The sequence below is a fragment of the Scyliorhinus torazame genome, chromosome 8, assembly GCF_047496885.1.
Source record: "Scyliorhinus torazame isolate Kashiwa2021f chromosome 8, sScyTor2.1, whole genome shotgun sequence".
In the NCBI taxonomy this organism is placed as follows: Eukaryota; Metazoa; Chordata; class Chondrichthyes; order Carcharhiniformes; family Scyliorhinidae; genus Scyliorhinus; species Scyliorhinus torazame.
The window spans coordinates 46,051,017-46,075,846 of NC_092714.1; the positions used below are offsets into that span (position 1 = coordinate 46,051,017).

At 50.1% G+C, this 24,830-nt stretch overlaps 1 protein-coding gene across 3 annotated transcripts in view; it reads right to left on the reverse strand.

The window, feature by feature from the left end:
• chd1l (chromodomain helicase DNA binding protein 1-like) overlaps positions 1 to 24,830 on the reverse strand; it is a 205,551-nt gene that overhangs the window by 97,719 nt on the left and 83,002 nt on the right. For all 3 annotated transcript variants that reach the window (XM_072513472.1, XM_072513474.1, XM_072513475.1), the window contains 3 exons: positions 21,214 to 21,310; positions 20,038 to 20,111; positions 7,180 to 7,290 (listed from right to left, as the gene is read on the reverse strand). In XM_072513472.1, coding sequence (XP_072369573.1) covers positions 7,180 to 7,290; positions 20,038 to 20,111; positions 21,214 to 21,310 — 282 coding nt within the window. The remainder of the gene's footprint in view (positions 1 to 7,179; positions 7,291 to 20,037; positions 20,112 to 21,213; positions 21,311 to 24,830) is intronic.

A 24,830-nucleotide genomic window follows, 5' to 3' on the forward strand; every position in this document is an offset into this window, starting at 1 on the left:
GATCAGTTAGGGGGTCAACATACAACCCCCACTAACGTATTTCTGTCTCTTGGTGTTTCTCAGCTCTACCCATACAGATTCCCCATCGTTAGAACTAATATCCTTCTGCATTATTGCATAAATTTCCTCTTTAACCAGCAATGCATATCCACTGCCTTTTCATTTTTGTCTGTCCTTCCTAAATGTCCCTGGACGTTCCCATCCCCGGTCACCCGGCAGTCATGCCTCTGTAATCCCCACTATCTCAAACTGTCTACATCTACTTGCGTGATTAATTCATCCACTTTATTGTGACTGCTCTGCGCATTAAGGCACAAAGTTTTAACATTCCTTCTCCTGTTCCCATTATTTTTTTCACTGTGGACATGTTTGATTCTGGCCCTTGGTTTCTCTGCCAATCACTTTTCTTAATCCCCTTTATGTCTATTGTTCTTATCCTTCTTTCCCCCTCCTCTGACTCCTTGCATAGATTCCCACCCCACTGCCATTTTAATTGAAACCCTCCCCAACCACTCTAGCAAATACTCCCCCAAGGACATCAGTTCCAGTCTTGCCCAGGTGCAACCTGCCCAGTTTGTACTGGTCCGACCTTCTCTAGAACTGCTCCCAACGTCCCAGGAATCTGAACCCCCCCACCATCTCTTCAGCCACGTATTTATCGGATATATCCTTCTATTTCTGCTCTGACCAGCATGTGGCACTAGTAATAATCCTGAGGTCACTACCTTTTCAAATTGCATCCCAACTCCCTGTGTTCTGCTTTTAGGATCTCCCCTTTTTTTTAACCTGTCGTTTGTACCGATGTGTACCACGACCACAGGCTGTTCACCCTCCCCCTCCAGAATATCCTGTAGCCGCGCTGAGAAATCCTTGACCCTAGCACCAGGGAAGCCAAAGCAAGAAAGTTACAATGAACCTTTTCCACACACCGATTGAGCCTCAAATGGAAAATTCGGCTGGATTTTCCGACTGCTCCCAAAGTTCCCGACGTCATCAAACCCCCGCCGTGGGTTCCCCAGCAGCCAAGGGAGCCAACAACGGGAAGCCCCATTGACAAGTGACGGGACCGGAAAATCCCACGGCAGGGCAATATGGGGCACCTCCACCACCTCAAAACACGCTTGGGGGGGGGGGGGGGGGGGGGGGGGGCAAATCCCACCTATTGTGTCCAAGTCTAGGCAAAGCACTTCAGGACGGGTGTGAAGGCTTTAGAGAGGACCCAGAGGTATGAAAATGTTTCCAGAGATTAAATGCTTCAGTTCTGTGGATAGATTGGAGAAGCTGAGATTGCTCTCCTTAGAGAAGGAATGTTGATAGGAGATTTGATAGGGCTGTTCAAAATCATGAGGGATCTGGACAGAGTGGATCGGGAGAAACTATTCCCTTTAGAAAAAGGGTTGAGAACCAGAGTTTACAAGTCTAAGGTTAGCGTCAAAAAGACCAAAGCTGATGAGGAAAACTTTTATCATGCAGCAGGTGGTCAGGGTCTGGCAAAGATTGCCTGAGAATAGATGGAGACAGAGTCAATTGTGCTTTTTAAAAGGGAATTGGATAGAACTTCCGGTAGCGGCCATGACCTGCTAGGTCACGAGAACGGCAGCTCCCACCGGGATTGTTTTTTCGGGCCGCTAAAAGGAGCGGCGGCGGTAATTGACAGGAGGGACCGGCGCAGGAACGGACGTGGGAGAGGCTCCCCCCGGTGGTGCATGGAGAGAACCAGGAGCGGAGCCGGCAGACGTGCGAACTCGGGGAAGAAGGTCGAGAAGATCGGGAGGTGTGGGCCCAGTGGGCCAGAGAACAGCAGGAGCTCCTTAAAAACTGCTTCATGGAGCTGAAAACGGAGATGCTGGCCTCCATGGAAAGAATTGTGGTGATCCAGAAGGCGCAGGAGGAGATCAAGGAGGTGAGGAGGAAGGTGGTGGAGAACGAGGACGAGATCCTGGGCCTGGCGGTGAAGGTGGAGGCGCACGAGGCGCTCCATAAGAGATGGCAGGAGAGGCTGGATGACCTTGAGTGCAGGTCTCGGAGCCATAATCTGCGGATCTTGGGCCTTCCCGAAGGAGCGGAGGGGGCGGACGTGAGCACGTACGTTGCCACAATGCTGGAGACGTTGATGGGCGCGGGGGCCTTCCCGCGGCCCTTGGAGCTGGATCGGGCGCACAGGGTTCTCGCCAGAAAGCCGAGGAGAAACGAGCCATCGAGGGCGATGGTGATACGGTTTCAGCGCTTGGCAGACCGGGAGTGAGTCCTGCGGTGGGCGAAGAAAGAGCGGAGCAGTAAGTGGGAGAATGACGAGATCCGAATTTACCAGGACCTGGGAGCTGAGCTGGCGAGGAGGCGTGCAGATTTTAACCGGGCGAAGGCGGTCCTCCACGGTAAAGGGGTGAAGTTTGGGCTCCTGCACCCGGCGAGACTGTGGGTAACATACCAGGACAGGCACCACGATTTTGATACGCCGGACGAGGCGTGGTCGTTCATCAGGCAGGAGAAGCTGGACCTGAACTAAGAGACAGTTGTATGGGGATGAAATGTGCGGCTGGGGATGGACAGAGGGGAGGACGGCGGGTAAAGCATAGGTTTATGGGCCTGTCTGCCCTAGTTTGGTTGGTGGTTTTGTTGTTTGATTTGTTTGTTTTCCAGGTGTTTTGTTTTCCAGGTGTTCGGTGCTAGGGGGCGAGAAACGCACGGGACGGGTTGTCCGGCGCTCGGGGAGGTCCCAGATGGCGCTTGCCCCTCTGCCCTGTGGGGGAGGGGGGGGGGGGGGGTAGGGTGGCCCGAAGGAGGCAACAAGTTAAGGGTTGGTATATAGAGGCGGGAGTGGCCGGGGTCAGCATGGGTGAGCTGACTCACGGAAGCACAATGGGGGGGGGAAACCAGAGCTAAGCGGATGCTTGGCCGGGGGGGGGGGGGGGGGGGGCACGCGGCTGGCCGAAAAAGGGAGATGGCTAGTCGGCGGGATGGTCAATCCCCCGACCAGGCTGGTCACGTGGAACGTGAGGGGCCTGAATGGGCTGGTCAAGCGGTCTCGCGTGTTCTCTCATTTGAAGGGGTTGAAGGTGGACGTGGCCATGTTGCAAGAGACGCACTTAAAGCTCGCGGACCAGGCGAGGCTGAGGAAAGGATGGGTGGGACAGGTGTTTCATTCGGGGTTAGACTCCAAGACCAGAGGGGTGGCCATTTTGGTCAGTAAACGAGTGGCATTTGAGGCGGGGAGCATCGTGGCGGACAAGGAGGGCAGATATATAATGGTGAGTGGCAAGCTGCAGGGGGCCCGGGTATATGCCCCGAACTGGGACGATGCGGACTTCATGAGGCGCGTGTTGGGTAGGATCCCGGACTTGGAGATAAGTCACCTGATAATGGGAGGGGACTTTAATACGGTCTTGGATCCGAGCTTGGATCGTTCCAAGTCCAGGTCGGGAAAGAGGTCGGCGGCAGCCAGGGCCTTGTGGGAGTTCATGGGCCAGATGGGGGGAGTGGACCCCTGGAGGTTTGCGCGGCCAAGGACGAAGGAGTTTTCCTTTTTCTCCCATGTCCATAAAGTCTATTCGCGAATAGACTTCTTTATGTTGAGTAGGGCGTTAATCCCGAGGGTGGAGGGGGTTGAATACTCGGCCATTGCGGTCTCGGACCATGCCCCGCACTGGGTGGACCTGCGACTGGGGGCGGAACAGGGTCAGCGCCCTCTCTGGCGACTAGATGTGGGGCTGCTGGCGGACGAAGAGGTGTGCGGGTGGATAAGGAGGAGTATTGAGAATTATGTGGGAACGAACGACACAGGAGAGGTGACGGTGGCAGTGGTTTGGGAGGCTCTGAAGGCGGTCGTTAGGGGAGAGTTAATCTCCATTAGGTCCCATAGAGAGGAGAGGGCAGAGAGGGAGAGACTGGTGGGAGAGATACTCAGGGTAGATAGGAGGTACGCGGAGGCCCCAGAGGGGGGCTGTTGAACGAGCGCCGGAAATTACAGGCGGAGTTTGACTTGCTGACCACGGGGAAGGTGGGAGGCACAGCTGAGGAAAGCGAAGGGGGCAGTTTATGAGTATGGGGAGAAGGCGAGTAGGATGCTGGCGCACCAGCTGCGCAGGAGAGAGGCGGCCAGCGAGATTGGGGGAGTGCAGGATAGGGAAGGCAACATGGTGCTGAGCCCAGAGAGGGTTAATGAAGTCTTCAGGGAGTTCTACAGGAAGTTATACGAGCCGGAACCTCCCGGGGAGGGGGAAGGGATGAGGCAGTTCATGGACCGGTTGAGGTTCCCAAGGGTGGAAGCAGAGCGGGTGGAGGGACTGGGGGCCCCGATTCAGTTGGAGGAGGTAGTCAGGGGCCTGGCAGGCATGCAGACGGGCAAGACCCCGGGACCGGATGGCTTCCCTGCAGAACTTTATAAGAAGTTCTCGGAGCTGCTGAGCCCACTCCTGATGAGAACCTTCAATGAGGCAAAGGAGAAAGGGACCCTCCCTCCGACAATGTTGCAGGCATTGATCTTGCTCATCCTGAAGAAGGAGAAGGATCCGCTTCAGTGTGGGTCCGACAGGCCGATATCGCTCCTGAACGCAGATGCCAAGCTGTTGGCAAAAATTCTGGTCACCAGAATAGAGGACTGTGTCCCGGGAGTGATTGGGGAGGACCAGACGGGTTTTGTTAAGGGCAGGCAGTTGAACACCAACGTGAGGAGGCTCCTGAATATTATCATGATGCCCTCGGAGGGCGGGGGAGGTGGAGGTGGTGGCTGCGATGGATGCGGAGAAGGCCTTTGACAGGGTAGAGTGGGAGTATTTGTGGGAGGCGTTGGCAGGTTTGGATTCGGGGAGGGATTCATAGGGTGGGTCAAGCTGCTGTATCAGGCCCCTGTAGCGAGTGTGTCCACAAACCGGCTAATGTCGGAATATTTCAGGCAGCACCGGGGGACGAGACAGGGGTCTCCCCTGTCCCCGTTGCTGTTTGCCCTGGCAATTGAGCCATTGGCCATTGCACTCAGGACTTTGGGGGATTGGAGGGGGCTGGTGCGCGGAGGGGAGGAATTCCGGGTCTCCCTCTACGCGGATGACCTGCTGTTGTATATTTCGGGCCCGTTAGAGGGATGGGGAATGTCATGCGGATCCTGAGGGACTTCGGGAGGTTCTCGGGGTATAAGTTGAACGTGGGGAAGAGTGAGCTGCTCGTGGTCCACGGTAGGGGTCAGGAGGAGAGACTGAGGGAGCTCCCGCTCAGGATAATGGAGAGGTGCTTTCGGTACTTGGGGATACAAGGATGCCTTGCACAGGCTCAACTTAACCCGGCTAGTGGAGCAAATGGAGGGAGAGTTTAAAAGGTGGGATATGCTCCCGCTGTCTATGGCTGGACGGGTGTAGACTGTGAAGATGATGGTTCTCCCCAGGTTCCTCTTCATATTTCAGTGACTCCCCATTTTCATCCCCAAGTCCTTCTTTAAGCGGGTGAATAGGATTGTTACGGGATTTGTGTGGGCGAATAAAACCCTGCGAGTCAAAAGGGTATTCTTGGAGCGTTGCCGGGGGTGGGGGGAGGGGAGGACTGGCTCTGCCGAACTTCTGCAGTTATTACTGGGCGGCCAATGTGGCCATGATTAGGAAATGGGTGATGGAGGAGGGGGCGGTGTGGGGGCGGCTGGAGGCGGCGTCGTGTAGAGGCACCAGTCTAGGGGCACTTGTTACGGCTCCGCTGCCGTTCTCGCCGGCGCGATACACCACAGGTGCAGTGGTGACGGCGGCACTGAGGATCTGGGGGCAGTGGAGGAGACACAGGGGAGAGAAGGGGGCCTCGGTGCGGACCCCGATACGGAATAACCACAGATTTGCTCCGGGTAGGATGGATGGGGGGTACCAAGACTGGTATAGGGCAGGTATTAGGAGGATGGGGGACCTGTTTATAGACGGGGTTTTCCCCAGCATGCAGACACTGGAGGAGAGGTTCGGCCTGCCCCCGGGGAATGCGTTCAGGTACCTTCAGTTTCGGGACTTCCTTAGAAAACAGGTGGGGACATTCCCACGGCTGCCCCCACGTAGGATCCAGGATAGGGTGGTGTCTGGCGTCTGTGTAGGGGAGGGGAAGGTGTCGGACATATATCAGGAGCTGCAGGAGGTAGAGGAAGCCTCAGTGGGGGAGTTGAAGGATAAGTGGGAGGAGGGGCTGGGCGAGGAGCTGGATGAGGGCCTGTGGGCCGATGCCCTGGGCAGGGTGAACTCCTCCTCATCATGTGTCAGGCTCGGATTAATCCAGTTTAAGGTGGTGCACGGGCACGCATATAACGGCGGCAAGAATGAGTAGTTTTTTTGGGGTGGAGGACAGGTGCCCGAGGTGTGCAGGGAGTCCGGCGAATCATATGTTTTGGGCATGCCCGGCGCTTAAAGGATTCTGGCAGGGGTTTGCAAGGTTGATGTCTAGGGTTTTGGATGCTCGGGTGAAGGCGAGTCCAGCGGTAGCGATATTTGGGGTGGCGGAGGATCCGGGAGTGCAGGAAGCGAAAGAGGCCGAGGTGCTGGCCTTTGCCTCCCTGGTAGCCCGGAGACTGACTTTGTTAGTGTGGGAGGGACTCGAAACCCCTGAGCGTGGAGACCTGGGTTAGCGATATGGCGGGGTTCCTCAGCCTGGAGCGAATAAAGCTCGCCTTGAAAGGGTCCTTGATGGGGTTCTCCCGGCGGTGGCAACCTTTCCTTGACTTTCTTGGGGAGCAGTAAGTGTCAGCAGTAGCAGCATCCTGGGGGTACTGTTGATATAATGTGAGATGGGCATGTTTTGTAAGTAGTTTTATTGTAAGCTTTGGGCTATGCTTATTGTTTTTTTTTAATTACTATCTGTATTTCTATTTTTGTTATGTAAAAACGCTGACTGGCAAAACTTGAATAAAACATTTCTTAAAAAAAAAAGGGAATTGGATAATTATCCAACAATTATCTTACTGGCAGATAAATATTGGCAGGACGACAGGAAAGGTGCTGGGTGGTAGAACTGGTCGAGCTGCACGTGCAGAGAGTCAGCACTGACACAAATGGCCTCCTTCAATGCTGTAGCCATTCTACATTTGAAATGGAAACATTGAAAAGAGTATAGGGAAATGGACAACATTTTCAGAGAGACACGGTCGAAAAGATGAATCAGGAATTCTATGATTCTGAATAGACAGACTAGCTTTATGACACACCATTTGTTCTTTTATCTACTAACCTGCCCTGGTGCTTAAAAGGAAAACAAAAATATCTTGTTGATTAAAGTTTTTGATCGCGAGATATCGCTCCTCGCCTCGTATTGATCCATCCAAACGTTCATAACTGTAACCTTAAAGAAAAGAATCACCAAAATATAGAAAGAAAGCAATGCACTTACACAGTGCCTTACAAGGCTTTAGGACTTTCCAAAATGCTTTATAACATATTAAATATTTTGAGGTGTAATTGCTATTGTAATGTAGGAAATGTGGTAGGCAACCTTTGCAAAGCAACGTTCCACAATACATTAACGACTAGATTTTTTTTGTGATATTGGTTGAGGATAAACATTGGGCCAGGGAGGATTGCCCTGCTCTTTGAAATTGTACCATGGGATCATTTACATTGTCCAGAGAGGGCAGGTAAAGCCTGTTTTACATCTCATCGGAAAGACAGTACCTCTGACAGTGTCACATTCAACCAGTGCTACACTGAGGTGTCAATATAGATTATGTGCTTAAGTCTCGGTAACGCAGTTCTTGAAAGTGCAAATTTCCAGCATGTCTGAAATATAAGTAACATGGTTAGGTTGTTTTATATGAGTAATTAATTCCTTTCAGCAACCATTACGTTTTTGATTTTTAATTCGATACGTTCCTTGGGCTGTAGCCATCTGGGATGGCCACTTCCCGATTACAAAATGGACACTTTGCAAAGATTGCAGGGAAAATGGACAATACTGAGAAAACAAGCAGGTTCAGAGTTTGTCTGCATATTGGAGCCGCAGCTCCCAGACAAGACCAAAACTGCAGGCCCATTAGCATACTAATGGCCCATCTCCGGGAACAAAAGAGTAACATTTGAGTAACTGATACTAAGGCAGACACCCCGGCGCCAGAGGAGACCGGAACAAAGCAGGCCAACGGCCACCTAGGTCACGCCCAGCCATCAGGGCACCCATCCCTTTATTGGACGAGATCAATATGAATGATCAAGAAACGGCCCAATTGATTTGGGCCAAGTTCAAGGCCCACCCAAAAGAGCGCAAAGCCCCTTTGGGTATAAGAAGGAGCCCCCAAGAAAGAATCGTTCTCTTGGACCCGGCTCTCACCGAGGAGAGACCTGTCCACCAGCTGCACCAGAAGCAAGTAAGTCCAAGGTCAACGCTCGCTACCAGACAGACGACCTTAGCTGTCCCCCGTTACCAGTTCGACCCCAGCAGCCTCAGAACCGAACGGCCATTGTTCCTCTGACTGATTGGGCGCCCGAAGCTAAGTATAGGCTTTAGCAGTAGTGATAGTTTAGTCTGTAGAGTTTCGTGCATGAGTATATTTAACTCTGTGTGTAAATAAATAAGCATTTGACTTTGAACTAACTGGTGTATCGAGTCTTTGATCAGTATTCGGTTTGAACCTTGTGGCGGTATCGAAAGATACCTGGTGACTCCAGAGCAAATGTAATTAGAATTAAGGAAGGCGACCATATTGACCACCATATTCAGAGCCAACGAAAGAGAGCAACATTTAGCAACAGGGCCAAGTGTTGAAGACAATTCATGTAAGCAAGTCCTCAAATCCTGTAAATTATAAATTGAGCACTTTCCCTACAAAACAAAAAAATGCAATACTTCAGTATCTCAACCCAATAATGAAGCTAGTCAAATATCTCGAACAAAACTAACGCAAGGGAGTTTGACAGGACCTCTGGACTCCGTTAGTCCATCTTGAAGCATGATCCATTCCCTCAAAAGCTCTATATGGAACAAAGAAAATCATCAGAAAGAGGTGCTGAATTGGTAACTGGTAGTACATCTGTAAAGAAGAAACGTTTTACCCAGAGAAAAGTGAGAATGTAGAACCTACCAGAACAGTGCGTGGTTGGAGAAAATTTGGAATCACTAGCATTCGGAGCGCAGCTCCTTCACCAGGTCTCACCTGATGAAGCAGCTTTTTAAAAACGTGAAGCTGGCGCGGTGGCTTCAGAGAAGTGAAGAGGAAAGAACGGCCCGGAGGAGTGAGAGGCTTTGCATCTGTGAGACCTTCAAGCCATCTTTAAATATTGTGGCGACCCATAACAGGGGGCCAGCTGCAGCATGTCTGTCCACCAAAACTTCGAGGGCAGAGCCTTGCTGTGGCTTAAATGCTGAAAGTCAATTTCACTCTCTTTTTTTTAATAAATAAATTTAGAATACCCAATTCATTTTTTCCAATTAAGAGACAATTTAGCGTGGCCAATCCACCTACCCTGCACATCTTTGGGTTGTGTGGTAGTCTGTGTAGAGATATTACGGTACCTGGTAATGCTGGAACACCATTGGTAGATATTGTATGTTTCCTATTGGTCAAGCTGTATAGTAGCTCCGCCCTGCAAGGCGCGGTATAAGAGCCCGTGCCGCCCTAGCAGCCTTCATTCTGTACCTGAACTGCTGCGGGAAACATCTAGCTTATTAAAGCCTTCAGTTGGACTACAACCTCACTTTAGTGGTCATTGATCGTGCATCAATTTAATAAGCTAGATTTAAAAGGATGGAGCTCCGAATCAAGAATGTCTGCAACTCAGCCCCCATGCGGCGAACTCAGCGGCAATCTTCAAGCACTGGCTGGCGTGTTTTAAAGGATATCTTGGAACGGCTGAAAACACACCCACGGGAGAACAGAAAATGCAAGTCCTGAACTCGAGGGTGAGCCCGGAAATTTACATCCTCATCGGGGACGCGTAAGACTTCGATGCAGCAATAGAGCTGCTAAAAGGTCATTATATTCGCCCGGTAAACCAGGTCTACGCCCGACATCTGCGAGCAACGAGGCGACAAATCCCTGGGGAAATCGCTGGAAGAATTCTACCGTGCGCTCCTGGTGTTGGGGAGTTTCGGCGAGCGACCACACAGAACTCTTGATCCGGGACGCTTTCGTGACAGGTATGCTGCCCTCCCAAATCCGCCAACGATTGCTGGAAAAAGACACGCTAGGCCTCAAGGAGGCACAGGCCCTTGCAGGTTCCCTGGATGTGGCCTCCAGAAACGCCCACGCTTACGTTCCCGACCGCGCGGCAGCCCCCTGAGCAGCGTGGAACCCCTCCGCAGCCGACCCCGAGACATCCCCCATCCCCCCAAAAGCTTGTGCTGCAAAGCGGCCTGGCACCCCGGGGGGCCCCGCTGCTACTTGTGCGGGCAGGCCAAGCACCCCTGGCAGTGCTGCCCGGCCCACGCATCAGTCCCGGCCTCGAACACTCTCAACTGCTACAACAACAGTACTAATCAACGGGCACGAGACGTCCTGCTGAATTGACTCTGGGAGCACGGAGAGCTTCATACACCCCGACACGGTAAGGCGCTGTTCTCTCCTCGTCCACCCCATTAATCAAAAAATCTCCCTGGCCTCTGGTTCCCACTCAGTAGAGATAAAGGGGTTTTGTGAAGCAAACCTCACAGTCCAGGGAAGGGAGTTTATAAATTACCGGCTCTGCGTCGTTCCCCACCTCTGCGCGGCCACACTCCTAGGTTTAGACTTCCAGTGTAATCTCCAAAGTCTAACTTTCAAATTCGGCAACCCTATACCCCCCCTCATTGTCTGCGGCCTCGCGACCCTCAAGGTCGATCCGCCTTCCCTGTTTGCGAACCTCACCCCGGATTGCAAACCCATCGCCACCAGGAGCAGACGGTACAGTGCCCAGGATCGGATCTTTATTAAGTCAGAGGTCCAAAGGCTACTGAGGTAAGGAGTCATTGAAGCTAGCAACAGTCCCTGGAGAGCTCAAGTAGTGGTGGTAAAGACCGGGGAGAAGCATAGGATGGTCATCGACTACAGTCAGACCATCAACAGGTTTACGCAGCTGGACGCGTACCCTCTCCCCCGCATATCCGACCTGGTAAACAGGATCGCGCATTACAAGGTCATCTCCACGGTGGATCTTAAGTCCGCCTACCACCAGCTCCACATACGCACTAGTGACCGCAAATACACTGCCTTCAAAGGCAGACGGGCGGCTCTATCACTTCTTAAGGGTTCCCTTCGGTGTCACCAACGGGGTCTCGGTCTTCCAGCACGAGATGGACCGAATGGTTGACTGGTACGGTTTATGGGCAACATTCCCGTATCTCGATAATGTCACCATCTGCGGCCACGGCCAGCAGGACCACGATACCAACCTCCGAAAATTCCTCCATACCGCAAAGATCCTTAACCTTACATACAACAATGATAAATGCGTGTTTAGCACCGACCACCTAGCCATCCTCGGCTACGTAGTGCGAAATGGAGTTATAGGCCCCGAACCTGAACGCATGCCCCCCGTTATGGAGTTCCCCCTCCCTCACTGCTCCAAGGCCCTGAAGCGCTGCCTAGGATTTTTCTCTTACTATGCCCAGTAGGTCGCCAACTATGCGGACAAGGCCTGTCCCCTGTTCCAATACACAACTTTTCCCCTGTCGATAGAGGCCCGCCAGGCCTTCAGCCGCATCAAAGCAGACATTGCAAAGGCCACGATGCACACCATCGACGAGTCCCTCCCCTTCCAGGTCGAGAGCGACGCGTCTGACGTAGCTCTGGCGGCCACCCTCAACCAAGCGGGCAGGCCCGTGGCCTTCTTCTCACGTACCCTCCATGCTTCCGAAATCCATCACTCCTCAGTCGAAAAGGAGGCCCAGGCCATAGTAGAAGCTGTGCGACATTGGAGGCATTACCTCGCCGGCAGGAGATTCACTCTCCTCACTGACCAACGGTTGGTTGGTTTCATGTTCGATAATGCACAGCGGGGCAAGATAAAAAACAATAAGATCTTGCGGTGGAGGATCGAACTCTCCACCTACAACTACGAGATCTTGTATTGTCCGGGAAGCTAAACGAGCCTCCTGATGCCCTGTCCCGCGGCACATGTGCCAACACACAAGTGGACCGCCTCCAAGCCCTCCACGAGGACCTCTGCCACCCGCGGGTCACTCGCCTTTTCCACTTTATCAAGACCCCAACCTGCCCTACTCCATCAATGAGGTCAGGACAGCCACCTGGGACAGCCAAATCTGCGCGGAGTGCAAACCGCACTTCTACCGGCCAGAGAAAGCGCACCTGATAAAGGCTTCCCGTCCCTTTGAACGCCTCAGCATGGACCCCCTCCCCTCCACCGACCGCAACATGTACTTCCTGAACGTGATTGACGAGTACTCCCGGTTCCCATTCGCCATCCCCTGCCCCGACATGACCGCAACCACCGTCATCAAGGCCCTCCATAGTATCTTTGCACTGTTCGGGTTCCCCACTTACATACATAATGATGGGGGATCCTCCTTTATGAACGACGAACTACGTCAATTCCTGCTCAGCAAGGGCATCGCCTCGAGCAGGACGACCAGTTACAACCCTCGGGGTAACGGACAGATAGAGAGGGAGAACGGAACGGTCTGGAAGACCGTCCTACTGGCCCTACGGTCCAGGAATCTCCCAGTCTCCCACTGGTAGGAAGTCCTCCCAGATGCCCTCCACTCCATCCGGTCACTGCTTTGTACCACAACCAACCAAACACCTCACGAACGTCTCCTGGTCTTCCCCAGGAAGTCCTCCTCTGGGACCTCGACCTGGCTGGCAGCTTATGGACCCATCCTACTCCGAAAACACGTGCGGGTGCACAAGTCGGACCCGTTGGTCGAGAGGGTCCATCTTCTCCACACTAACCCCCAGTACACCTACGTGGTGTAACCCGACGGCCGACAAGATACGGTCTCCCTACGAGACCTGGTGCCCGCCGGAGCCCCACGCACACCCCAGCCACCAGTCCCACCCTCCCCCCCACCAGTGCACCTTACAGGAGGATCGGTTCTTTCGCCGGCCCCCCAACCACCGACGCACCCCGCAGACGCTCCCTTCCCAGGTCAACCGTTTTCCCCACCAGCGCCGTCTAGGGGTGTCGAAGCTGCCACAGAGATCGAGGTCACGCTCCCGGAGTCACAGACGCCGGAGCCGCCACCGGAGTCACCACCGAAGCTTCGACGATCACAGAGGACGACCAGGGCCCCCGATCGACTGATTGCTTCATTTTAAAGTGTATAGTTAATTATGAATCATAAATTGTAAATAGTAAATAGAATTGTAAATAGTTACAAAACGCTGTACGGAGGTATTACGGTACCTCCATAACTATAATTTCTACCACGTTACCATGTTGTAATATCAGGCCACCACCCCAGCCGGACTCTTTTTTTAACAGGGGGTGAATTTGGTAGTCTGTGTAGAGGTATTACGGTACCTGATAATGTGGAACACCATTGGTAGATATTGTATGTTTCCTATTGGTCAAGCTGTATGGTAGCTCCGCCCTGCAAGGCGGGGTATAAGAGCCCGTGCCACCCCAGCAGCCTTCAGTCTGTACCTGAGCTGCTGGGGGAAACATCTAGCTTATTAAAGCCTTCAGTTGGACTACACCCACGCTTTAGTGGTCATTAATCGTGCATCAGGTTGTGGGGGCAAAACCCACGCAAACAGGAGGGAGAATGTGCAATCTCCACACAGACAGTGACCCAGAGACGGGATCGAACCTGGGACCTCGGCCGTGAGGCAACAGGGCTAACCCCCTGCGCCACCATGCTGCCGCAATTTCACTCCCTTTGACAGTGATAGCCTCTAGCTTCACAGCTGAATTGTACTGCAAATGACAAATTAACCTGATTAGTTGTGCGAGCACGCCCCAGCTGCAGGTTGTGTTTGCTCCTGTTGGTGACTTGCAAATGCCTGGAGTCTGCTGTAGCTGAGAGTTTGTTTGCTTGTTGCTCTTGTTGATGACTTGCAAATGCCTGGATGCTGCTGTAGCTGAGTTTGTTTGCTGCTTGTTGCTGTCTTTTCTGCCTGCCTGCTGCCTCTTCCCTTTGGGCTTACTTGCTGCTTTCTGGATGGAGGGAAGGAAGAAGGTAGTTGCCTATCAGTCTCTTTTACCTCGAGTGCAGAGCGGAGGATTTTGGCGGGCCTACCACCGGGCTGAGGATGCAGGAGGGCTTCCTCGAACAGTCTGTGTATGCTTTTAAAGGTCTGTTTTGTACGTTGACTGTGTATTCTGTTCTGGACTTGTGGATCACCTGTTAATGCCCCCTGTGCTCCTGTGGCCTGGTAATTGGACATGGTGGTGATGGAAGATCAGACACCAATACTGCAGGAGAGGAGGGGCTGTGGCCCGGCTCTATTGCGCAACCCAGAGATTGTGCTGGGACACTTCCATGGACTACTGGTGCCTTTTATGTTCAGTAGCCATCTGCTGCTTCTGTTATGGGAGCCGTGCGGGTTGCTGGTGTTCCTTGGTTTCTGTTTGCACTGTGTTTGGTCTATGCATGTCCGGGGGGGCGGGGGGGGTGGGGTTGTATGAGGAATACCATGTAACTGTGGATTATCTTTTTGCAGCCCCTCCTGCCACTGTAGCATGGAAGACGCTGCCAGTGATTTTCGCTCTCTCTCCTTCCACTGCTATGCTCCAGGTCGGTTGGCTTACCAAGTGGTTTTCCACTGATGCAGATCCACTGTCGAGTTGGGGGAAGGGGGGGCTCGTTTTTGCACCGTTGGCAGTGTATTGCTCTATTGCCTGGTTGCTGTGTGCTTGTCTGCAGTGACCCCTCTCGCTTCTAAGGCCTGGACCCCAGCAATTACCAGTGCTAGAGAAGGAGTGGGGTGTTCTCTCTCCTTCTTCTGCTGTGCCCTGTGTCAGTGTGACCTTTTCCGGTGGTCTGAGCTGCTCGCTGTAACACACGCGCACTCCAACTGTTATGCACGCACAGTCATTCACACCTATAGTCTTTATGCACTCACTCTCATTGAAATGGACACACTGATGTTCACACACATGCTTCCCTATACACGCATTGGGCATCTTTCCACTGATGTAGGTCTGCTGTTGTGATCACTTGTATTGTCTTTTGTATTTTGATACCGTCAATAAACTAACATATTTGCAGGTTGTGTGTGCTGCTGGCTACTGCTGGTGACTGCAGATGCCTGGAGGCAGCTGTTGCTATTTCCTTCCTTTCCTGTAGCTGGAAAGAAGGACAATTGTTTCTAGGATACCTGGGTCCTGCATCAGCGAGCTCAGGGGGACAAATGAGTCCAGAAGGCAAGCCAGTTTGAGGCAAGAAGATGCTGCGGGACCTGGTGCGCGAGATTGTTCCAAATGGGCCACCTGCTTACACTGTTGAAGAAATGTTTTCACAAATTACTGATGCTTTTGTTACTGGTGTTGGTGAGTGCTGCATGTAACTTCACCGCAGGTTAAACACGCTGGAAGTCAAGGATGTTCAACTGCACCTGTATTTGGTTCCGGTGATATTGGGCGCTGTTCAACTGCACAGCTGCGGTTCCTGGATGGAGAATGGCACTGACACGTGGAACAAATAACACATCAATGGACAGATCATTTCTATGACAAAGTTCTGGATGATAACACATTCTCAGGCTTATCCTCTGTTTCTGTTGAGGAATCTGCGAGGGGTGATAGCATGTTTGTATTTGTGAAAATAAGCTGAAATAGCTTTGATTTGGTACCAATATGTAACGGTGGCATGTCCTTATTTAATGGTTAGTGCGCTATGTGCAATGTTACATGGTTGATTTTCAAATCTTTGTTACTGTTGACCATTTAATAAACAAAATATTTTCAACTCTCAAGTGCCTCCTCCAGGGTACATATGCCATGCTTCAGAGGATGACTAGTGCATAGCATTTCTTTTTATTAATTTAAAGTGCCCAATTCTTTTTTTTCCCCAATTAAGGGACAATTTAGCATGGCCAACCTACCTACCCTGCACATCTTTGGGCTGTGGGGGTGAGACTCATACAGACACAGGGAGAATGTGGAAACTCCACATGGACAGTGACCCAGGGCTGGGATCGAACCCACGTCCTGGATGCTGTTTGGCAGCAGTGTTAACCACTGCGCCACCGTGCCACCTAGTGCACAGCATTTCAAGGAAACTTTGAAGCCTGAACAGAGTGCCTGAACTCTAGGAGCATCAGCACCATACCATAGAGGCAGCTGCCAACCATCAAACAGTAAAGGACAGGGCTTCAGCACTGGGGAGCCTCTCGTGACCAAAGGGCAAGTTAGTGGATCAGGGGAGGGCACCTGAGCACGGTCTCCCTAATGTGCCTGGCAGAGGTCTAGGGGCTCCTGATGTTGCCTGGGGTGATTGCACAGAGCAAGGTTTTGCCAGCACAACTGGTTCACTGGATGGCAATCAGAAAATACGGAACAGTCATGGTAAGGTTGGGGAGGTGAGGCTTATGGGATATTAGCGTGCCGGGATGGAAGCTGTAACTGATTGTCGGTCTCGTTCTTTCTCCAATTCCTTACACATATCAAAATGATGGTGGTGTCAGTCCCATAGCGGTAGCCCTCGAGTTACTGGTGGCAACCGAGGCGGGCAGACACCAGAGAAGGCAGCAACAGCGATAACACAAGCTGGAAGCGGCACCTCATGTGCAGGGAAGGGGCCACTGTACACCCTGAAGAGCTGCCGCCCATCAGGCTGAGGAGGAACCCAGAGGGAGAGGTGCGCAACGCCCCAAGGTATACAGGCATCATTGGATAAAAGCAAATTACTGCGGATGATGGAATCTGAAACCAAAAAGAAAATGCTGGAAAATCTCAGCAGCTCTGGCAGCATCTGTAGGGAGAGAAAAGAGCTAGCGTTTTGAGTCCAGGTGACCCTTTGTCAAAGCTGTCCAGGGACTGCGACATAATGTCAAGGCCCTCAGTCATGGTCGTCACAAACCGAGCAATGCCTTGGGCACCACCACTCAAGACGCGGATGTTATGCTCCAGGTTTTCAACAGCAGTCACCACCATAACAATGTTGGCCTCAGTGCCATGCATTGTCGGCAACATCTCCTGCAGCCAAAGCCTTTGGGACTCAGATGGAGATCCTGTGAGACAATGGCCATGCCGTCAGTGAGAGGAATGGGTCATTTTGCCTGACATGAACTACTCACTTGAGACAGGTCATCTGCTTGAAGGAGCACCGGTTCCTCACCTCTGTGACGCAGGCCAACTTCGCTGTCGGTGACTGCTCTCCCCTCTGTCAACCCTGCGACCTCAGGGGCCCGTTTCTCATAGGAGGTGAGGAATTGGATCTCTGGGACTCTTGGCCCTTTTCCGTTTATTTTGGGCTATCTTTTCTTGTGCGGACAAAGAGAGCGCATTGTGAGTCGCACGCTTGATGGGTCAGGGGGCTCTATAGCAGGTGGCATGTGTGGGCACCATGCCTGGACATGAAAGGGTTGTGCTGGTCAGTACCGGGGGTTCTGAGGAACAACACGAAGATCAGATTTGGGGAGGATGTGAGGTGTCAGCCAGTGATCTGTGGAGGGTGGGGAGTTTGGAAATTGAGGGGTGGCAGGCGGAACTGAGGCCAGCAGAGAGGTGGTAACTTACCCTTGCAGCTCAGTGGAGGTCGTTGGTCTTCTTCAGACATTGGAAAGAGGTCCTACTGGTCATGCTGCCTGAACTGACAGCTGCTGCCACTGACTCCCAGGCAGCACTGCTGACCCTGCTGATGGTCCTCCAAACCCCCACAGGGACAGTATATCCCGCCTCTCATTCACAGCACCGAGAATCCTGACCAGATCGACATCCCCAAAATGGGTAACGACACGAAGATCAGATGAGCAGCAGGTCTGCGCACTGCCATGCTTGCATGTTGACTAGGAGTGAGTGGTGAGGGAGCATTTAAAAGCAGCTCCCCCTTGTTGGGGTGAGAAGCTGCATGCAAATCGGGCAAAACAGACAGCGCGACAGCCAACAACGCGACAAGCTCATGGGGACTCATTTTCGGCACTGTGCCATTGAATACAGGCTGCGATCTCGCCAACATGGCTGTCAAGAAACACCCCACCAAGCACACCCAAAATGACACTTCAAAATGTTTCCGTTGAATCGCACCCTATAGATGAGGGGATGGAGGGTTATGCTGATAGAGTTACACGAGGAAAGACAGGAGGTTGCATGAGTGGAGCATAAATGCCCGCAAGGTCTTGTTAGTGCAAAATAGCCAGTTTCTTATGTTGTGTATTCTATGTAATTCTATGCGCAGCACCTTAAAAGGACTTGTACGCAATTAAATCTTGAAATGCGGTAACCAGCAGTTTTAAAACAAGGCAAAATTGAATAATTTGGAGATTCAAAACTGGAGCTATTCCTTTGAGGCACAGATGAGGCACGCGCTACAAGCAGTCAAACGATGAATTGGCTTTTGCAAATAGTAAAAGCACATTACTGTGCAGGAGGTAGATGCACAGAAGTTTCCAGGCATCAACAAATGCAGCATGACAAGATTACCAATTAATACCTGAAGGATACATGACACAAAGTTTCCTCTCAACTGCACATTGTTTAACAACACATTGCAGCAAGGGCATTTCACTTTCAAATTTAGTTACACTTATAGCATTAAAGCTGTACCCTGAAAACACAGCTTCTTGATGTATGATAACTTCACACAAAAGGTGGTAAGTGTGAGGTATAGATTACCTGTACAACTGGTGGAGCAAGAAACTTTTAACAGGTTTCAAGAAAGAACCAGGTAGATTCTTGTCACTCAATAGAATTCAAGGTTATTAGAAATGCACCTCAGGAATAGTGCAGATAGGTGGACTAGATGGGCTGTAAGTGGTCTCCTGCCTGAAATAATTATTAGGTCATTTACATATAAATGTTAGAGAGGTTTTTGGACATTCTCTCTTCATACTTCATATCCCATCCTCACTTCTGCTTAGAGAACAACGTGGAAGGAGCAAACCCACAATGGAAAGGACACCCATGTCTCAGGCTGGGGTCAGCTTTGGAAGAGCTGAAGGAAGTGGCACAAAGTGAATCACAGAACATGAATGAGAAAGAGCCTGTCTTGATAATTGTGGAGGAGAAGCAACCTGCCCTGCAAATAGCTCATTCATATCCTACTTCAGCTGCAACTTTCAGATATTCAGATCCAATGTGCATTAGATTTTTGTATTTAAAAGGTTGCTGTCAGAAAATCATCTGGTCTAACTTGATACTATGCACAACACCATTAGAGATGTTGCAACATTAATTGATGTGCTAATTGCACCCAGTCACAACCAAGTGCCCATGGTAACACCACGGGCATTTGTTACTGAGCCATGTGGCAGAGGTCATTTACATAGTGGAAGAATCTTTCATGAGTATGTTCACTGTGAAATGGCTGCTTTTGGCTTTAAATATATATTATGCATGTTTATTGGACATGTTTGGAGATCAGACAATGAGGGCTGCCTACTGTGTGGAAGTTATCTGCATGTCAGACTGGCATGGGAAGTGGTATAACTCCATAATTGTCTCCTCTTGGTGTTCAATATGAGCAAGCACCCTGCCTTCAGACATGCATAGATAGGTCAGCCTGAATTCATACAATGTGAGCAAAGGTGGGTGTAGGCAGGCAACCTCTGGTGTAACCATATCGTCCATATATCTCTTCTTTCAGCCTCTTCTTCCATCTCCAAAACAAAACTGAAGCAGAGAGAAATACTCATTGCAACAAACATTTCAGCAACCTTTGTTCAGGCAATCAAAATCACCAGTTTTCCTTCAAGTCATATCCTGATCCAAACTTCCATCTTTTTAACTTTTCCACCATCATTTTATGCAGCAAGATGCTGCAATGCACAGAACATCAAATTAAATCACATATGTCTTTCAGTCATCGAAAATATTTGCCAAAGTTCAGTTGGGATCTGGTAAAATGGAGCCCCAGGCCATTTCTGAGACCCCAGATGTCATTCTGGTTACGTGACTGGAAATTGAGACAGATTTACTGCAATATTCTGCAACCGTTTTTTTTTACTCAACACTTTTGGCTTAAATGAAATAATTGTGTAAAATCTTTTGTAATTTTTACCTCTATATTCCATGTAGTCCTGCAGGATATCCAGCATTCTTGTCATCTGAGAAAACAGCAGCACTCGATGACCTCTGTCATGGTTAAAATAAAATTGCAACTTAATAATATATCCTTTATTTAAGATGCATTTTTCTGTCTAGGTTTGTTCTCCCTTTACAAGTCTACACCATGCATGCACCACTGTTAAGAGTGAAATAAGAGAGGCTTTATCAATGATAACAAATATATTGTTGTATAACAGTGTATTCCAAGTCACAATTTCTGAGAAAATAAAATAAAGTTTAAGTTTAATATAAAGTTGGAATTGCCAAGAAAGTACATTCTCAAACATCGCCTGTTGTCCAGATAAATGAGGGAATTGCCATTGTTAGGGAACCAAGCCTCATGGTGAATGGTTTTAACTTATTTTCAGACTAAACATTTTCAGACTTGATATGAAAAAGCCTTTCAAGAATAATTCTAAAATTGTTTTATATGAATATAAATGCAACATTAAATAGTTAACTGATTGAATACCTTATTTTGTTCCTTTATCTTTGGAAAAGCGCACATTTTTAAAAAAGTGCTAAAAACTACAAACTACTTTTAGCTTCATGCACACACAAAGTAGTTTATCTCTATTTTAATACTGACGAAAACTACAAGATTACATTTTGAGGCAAGTACTCAATTTGTACCAAAGGGACCACAACATAGACTACAAATCGTTCTGGCAGATTATCAAATTCTTTAGCTGCTGCAAATCAAATAAACTGGCTAAACTAGTCCAAAGAGTTGGCTAGAAAAGTACTGGTTTACACCAATGCAAAGATGACTCATTCAAAAACATATGTTTGAATGTATGACTGATAAGACAGCTATGCTATTATGTTTTGCATCTGAACAAATTGAGTTGGCTTTAATGAAATAATTGATCAGACAGAGATTTTCACTTTAGCTAGAATTTCCGACCATCTTAAAGAAGTAAATTAATATTGTAGCACTATTATCTAGTGTCAGAATTATTTCACGGGGTCCAGGAGTTCTGCATCTCTTTATGCAGGCACTGTAAAGTCTGATTTACTCCCATACAGTGAATAATTTTGACTCCACGTATATCAACCAATGTAAAATAATCTCATTGAAAAGAATACACTGACGTCGTGATTTCAGATTCAACTCTAATAATCAGACCTGGGGTGTAGAAATGCCAGTAATTTATCCAGTAAGTGAAGTTTGCCACTCCCTTCCACAAGATGATCTCCAATCTGGAATGGTTCTGGTTCCACACCTAAGAAAAAGTGGATAAGCAGCAAACTGAGGGAAGAGTGTTCAAACTGAGAATTGAAACGAGTAATTTATTTCCTTTCACTTTTTCAAAAATGAAAGCAACATTTATAGTAAAAACAGATATCAATTGTTTTTCATAATATGCCACTGGAAACTTTATTTTCTGAATTCCTTCATTTTCTGAATCAATGCTTTACAACATCCAGCATGAGGAGTAAAGTTTTTTCCAAAGGCAGGAAGTACGTTCATTTTGAAAATTATGAAGTATGCAATATTCACTAAAAGATAAACTGTCTGGTGCTGTTCATTTCAATATATCTCAGACTCAATGGGCAGAATTCTCCCATCGCATCCATAGAGGAGTTGGTGACATGAGGGAGTGGTGAATCTAGTGGGAGTCATAAAGTCTGAAACCCGCTGCCATAAATTTGCATAGCAATTATTCCAATAGCAGATTAATGGTGGGTTGGTCTTCCCACTGGCTGGTGGCATGAATGTCATTTGCATTCATTGGCATCTCATGAATGCTCATTAAAACAGGTGCCCATCAGCATCCCATTAGGCCTTCCAATCTTGCATCATGTTAGCGTGAAATTACGTTGGTCTAAAACTCAATTGATAAAGAGTGGTCTGCACAAGGTGGTCCTCAGTTCGTCAAAGACATTGGGGTGAGTGCAACAAAGCCTTTCTGTGCTGTCGCTGATGTGCTGTACCAGGGCAGACCGGTCCCTGCCCCCTTTCTGTATGCCGAGCTGGTCTTCATGGGCAGCACCATGTTGCTGGACCCATGGATCCTCCTGTCTCATTGTGCCTGCGGTTGGGGAGAACAGGGATCTCCTTTCCCCTGGTGCCACACACCAGTGTCCATCTGAACAGGTCTGTGCTGCAGGATTCATGCAGTCGAGGCACCGAGGGTCTGAGGTTTAACTTGAAGTGAAGAGCGGGGGGGGGGGGGGGGGGGGGGACATGGAAAGAAGGCAGTGTAAGGATGGGAGGAGGGGTGAGGGCTGACACTGGCACCTAGAGGAGCAAGGAGACAGATAAGAGTTATGAACAATGGAAGACCCAGGAGAGGGAAGTTGAACCCTAATGAGTCTGCATGAAAAGCTCATAAACAAGGGGGAGGGGATCAAAGAGATTCCACATCATTTACTGGAAGGGGATGCACAATGATGTGGTGGGTGGACGTGAAAATGGGACATGGGTGCCTCACAGCTCGCAGGTGATGGGATCGTGGAAAGGGTGGCTGAGTCAAGGAGTAGACTTCTTCTTGAGGCTGGTAGCCTTTTTCTTCTGGGTTGCTGACACCCTGCATGGTCTGAAGACAACTGGGTTGGAGAGAGCGATATGATTGCGCTGGACTGGTATTTAAAATGGCACGGGGACCTTAAAAGCTACCAGCTGACGGCAGACAAACAAATTGACTGCTGACCTGCCAGGTGATTCTGAGGGAATGTGCTTGTGCACTACTTTTTTTAAAAATTTATTTTTAATTTATTTATTTATTTTTTAATATATTTTATTAAAGTTTTCAAACACAATTTTTCCACCTTACAAATCAATCAAAAAAGATAACACAATAACTAATAGATAACATTATTTAAATAAAATAGTGAACTAACAAAGTAACAAAAAAATAGTGCTCCCCCCCCCCTCCACCCCAACCAGAACAAAACAGGTTGCCCCCCCCCCCACCCTTCCCTCCCACCGCCACCCCCCGCCCCCTTCTGGGCTGCTGACGATCTATTTTCCCTTAACGTTCCGTGAGATAGTCAAAGAACGGTTGCCACCGCCTGGAGAACCCCTGAACCGATCCTCTCAACGCAAACTTCATCCATTCCAGTTTTATGAACCCCGCCATATCGTTTGTCCAGGCCTCCACGCCGGGGCGTTTTGCTTCCTTCCACACGAGTAAGACCCTTCGCCGGGCTACCAGGGACGCAAAGGCCAGAATATCGGCCTCTTTCGCCTCCTGCACTCTCGGCTCATCCGCTACCCCAAATATAGCTAACCCCCAACCTGGCTTGACCCGGACCTTCACCACCTTTGAAATCACTCTTGCCACTCCCCCCCAGTACTCATCTAGTGCCGGGCACGACCAAAACATATGTGTGTGGTTCGCCGGGCTTCCCAACCACCTCCCGCACCTGTCCTCCACCCCGAAGAACCTGCTCAGCCTTGCTCCCTTCATGTGTGCTCTGTGTAGAACCTTGAATTGTATCAGGCTAAGCCTGGCACACGAGGAAGGGGAATGTACCCTACTTAGGGCATCAGCCCACAGACCCTCCTCAATCTCCTCCCCCAGCTCTTCTTCCCATTTTCCCTTCAGCTCCTCTACCATCGCCTCCCCCTCGTCTCTCATCTCCTGATATATTTCGGACACTTTGCCCTCCCCGACCCATACCCCCAAAATCACTCTATCCTGGATCCCGTGTGTCTGGAGCAGCGGAAATTCCACCTGTTGCCTCGTAAACGCCCTCACTTGCATGTATCTAAAGATATTCCCCGGGGGCAACTCATACTTTTCCTCCAGCGCTCCCAGGTTCGCAAACGTCCTGTCAATAAACAAATCTCTCAATCTCCTAATTCCTGCCAGATGCCAGCTCTGGAACCCTCCGTCCATCCTTCCTGGGACAAACCTATGGTTGTTCCTGATCGGAGACCACACCGAGGCACCCGTCACACCCCTATGTCACCTCCATTGCCCCCAGATCCTTAAGGTTGCCGCCACCACTGGGTTTGTGATATACCTTTTCGGGGAGAGTGGTAGCGGCGCCGTCACCAGCGCCTTTAGGCTCGTTCCTTTACAGGACGCCATCTCCAGCCTCTTCCACGCCGCCCCCTCTTCCGCCCTCATCCACTTGCGAACCATCGCCACATTGGCGGCCCAGTAATAATCGTCCAGATTCGGCAACGCCAATCCCCCTCTGTCCCTGCTACGCTGCAGGAAACCCCTCCTTACCCTCGGGGTCTTCCCTGCCCACACGAAACTCATAACACTCCTATCTATTTTCTTAAAAAAGGCCTTAGTGATCAAAATGGGGAGACATTGAAACACAAAAAGAAACCTTGGGAGGACCATCATCTTGACCGCCTGCACTCTGCCCGCCAGTGAGAGCGGTAGCATATCCCACCTCTTGAAATCCTCCTCCATCTGCTCCACCAGCCGCGTCAGATTGAGTTTGTGTAAAGTTCCCCAGCTCCTGGCTACCTGAATCCCCAAATATCGGAAGCTCCTTTCCGCTCTCCTTAGCGACAGGCCATCTATCCCTCTTCCCTGATCCCCGGGGTGTACTACGAACAGCTCACTCTTCCCCATATTAAGCCTATATCCCAAAAAATCTCCAAACTCCCTCAATATCTGCATAACCTCTGCCATTACCTCCACAGGATCCGCCACATACAGCAGTAGGTCATCTGCGTAGAGTGACACTCGGTGTTCCTCTCCCCCTCTAACCACCCCCCTCCATTTCCTAGAGTCTCTCAACGCTATGGCCAGTGGTTCAATTGCCTGCGCGAAC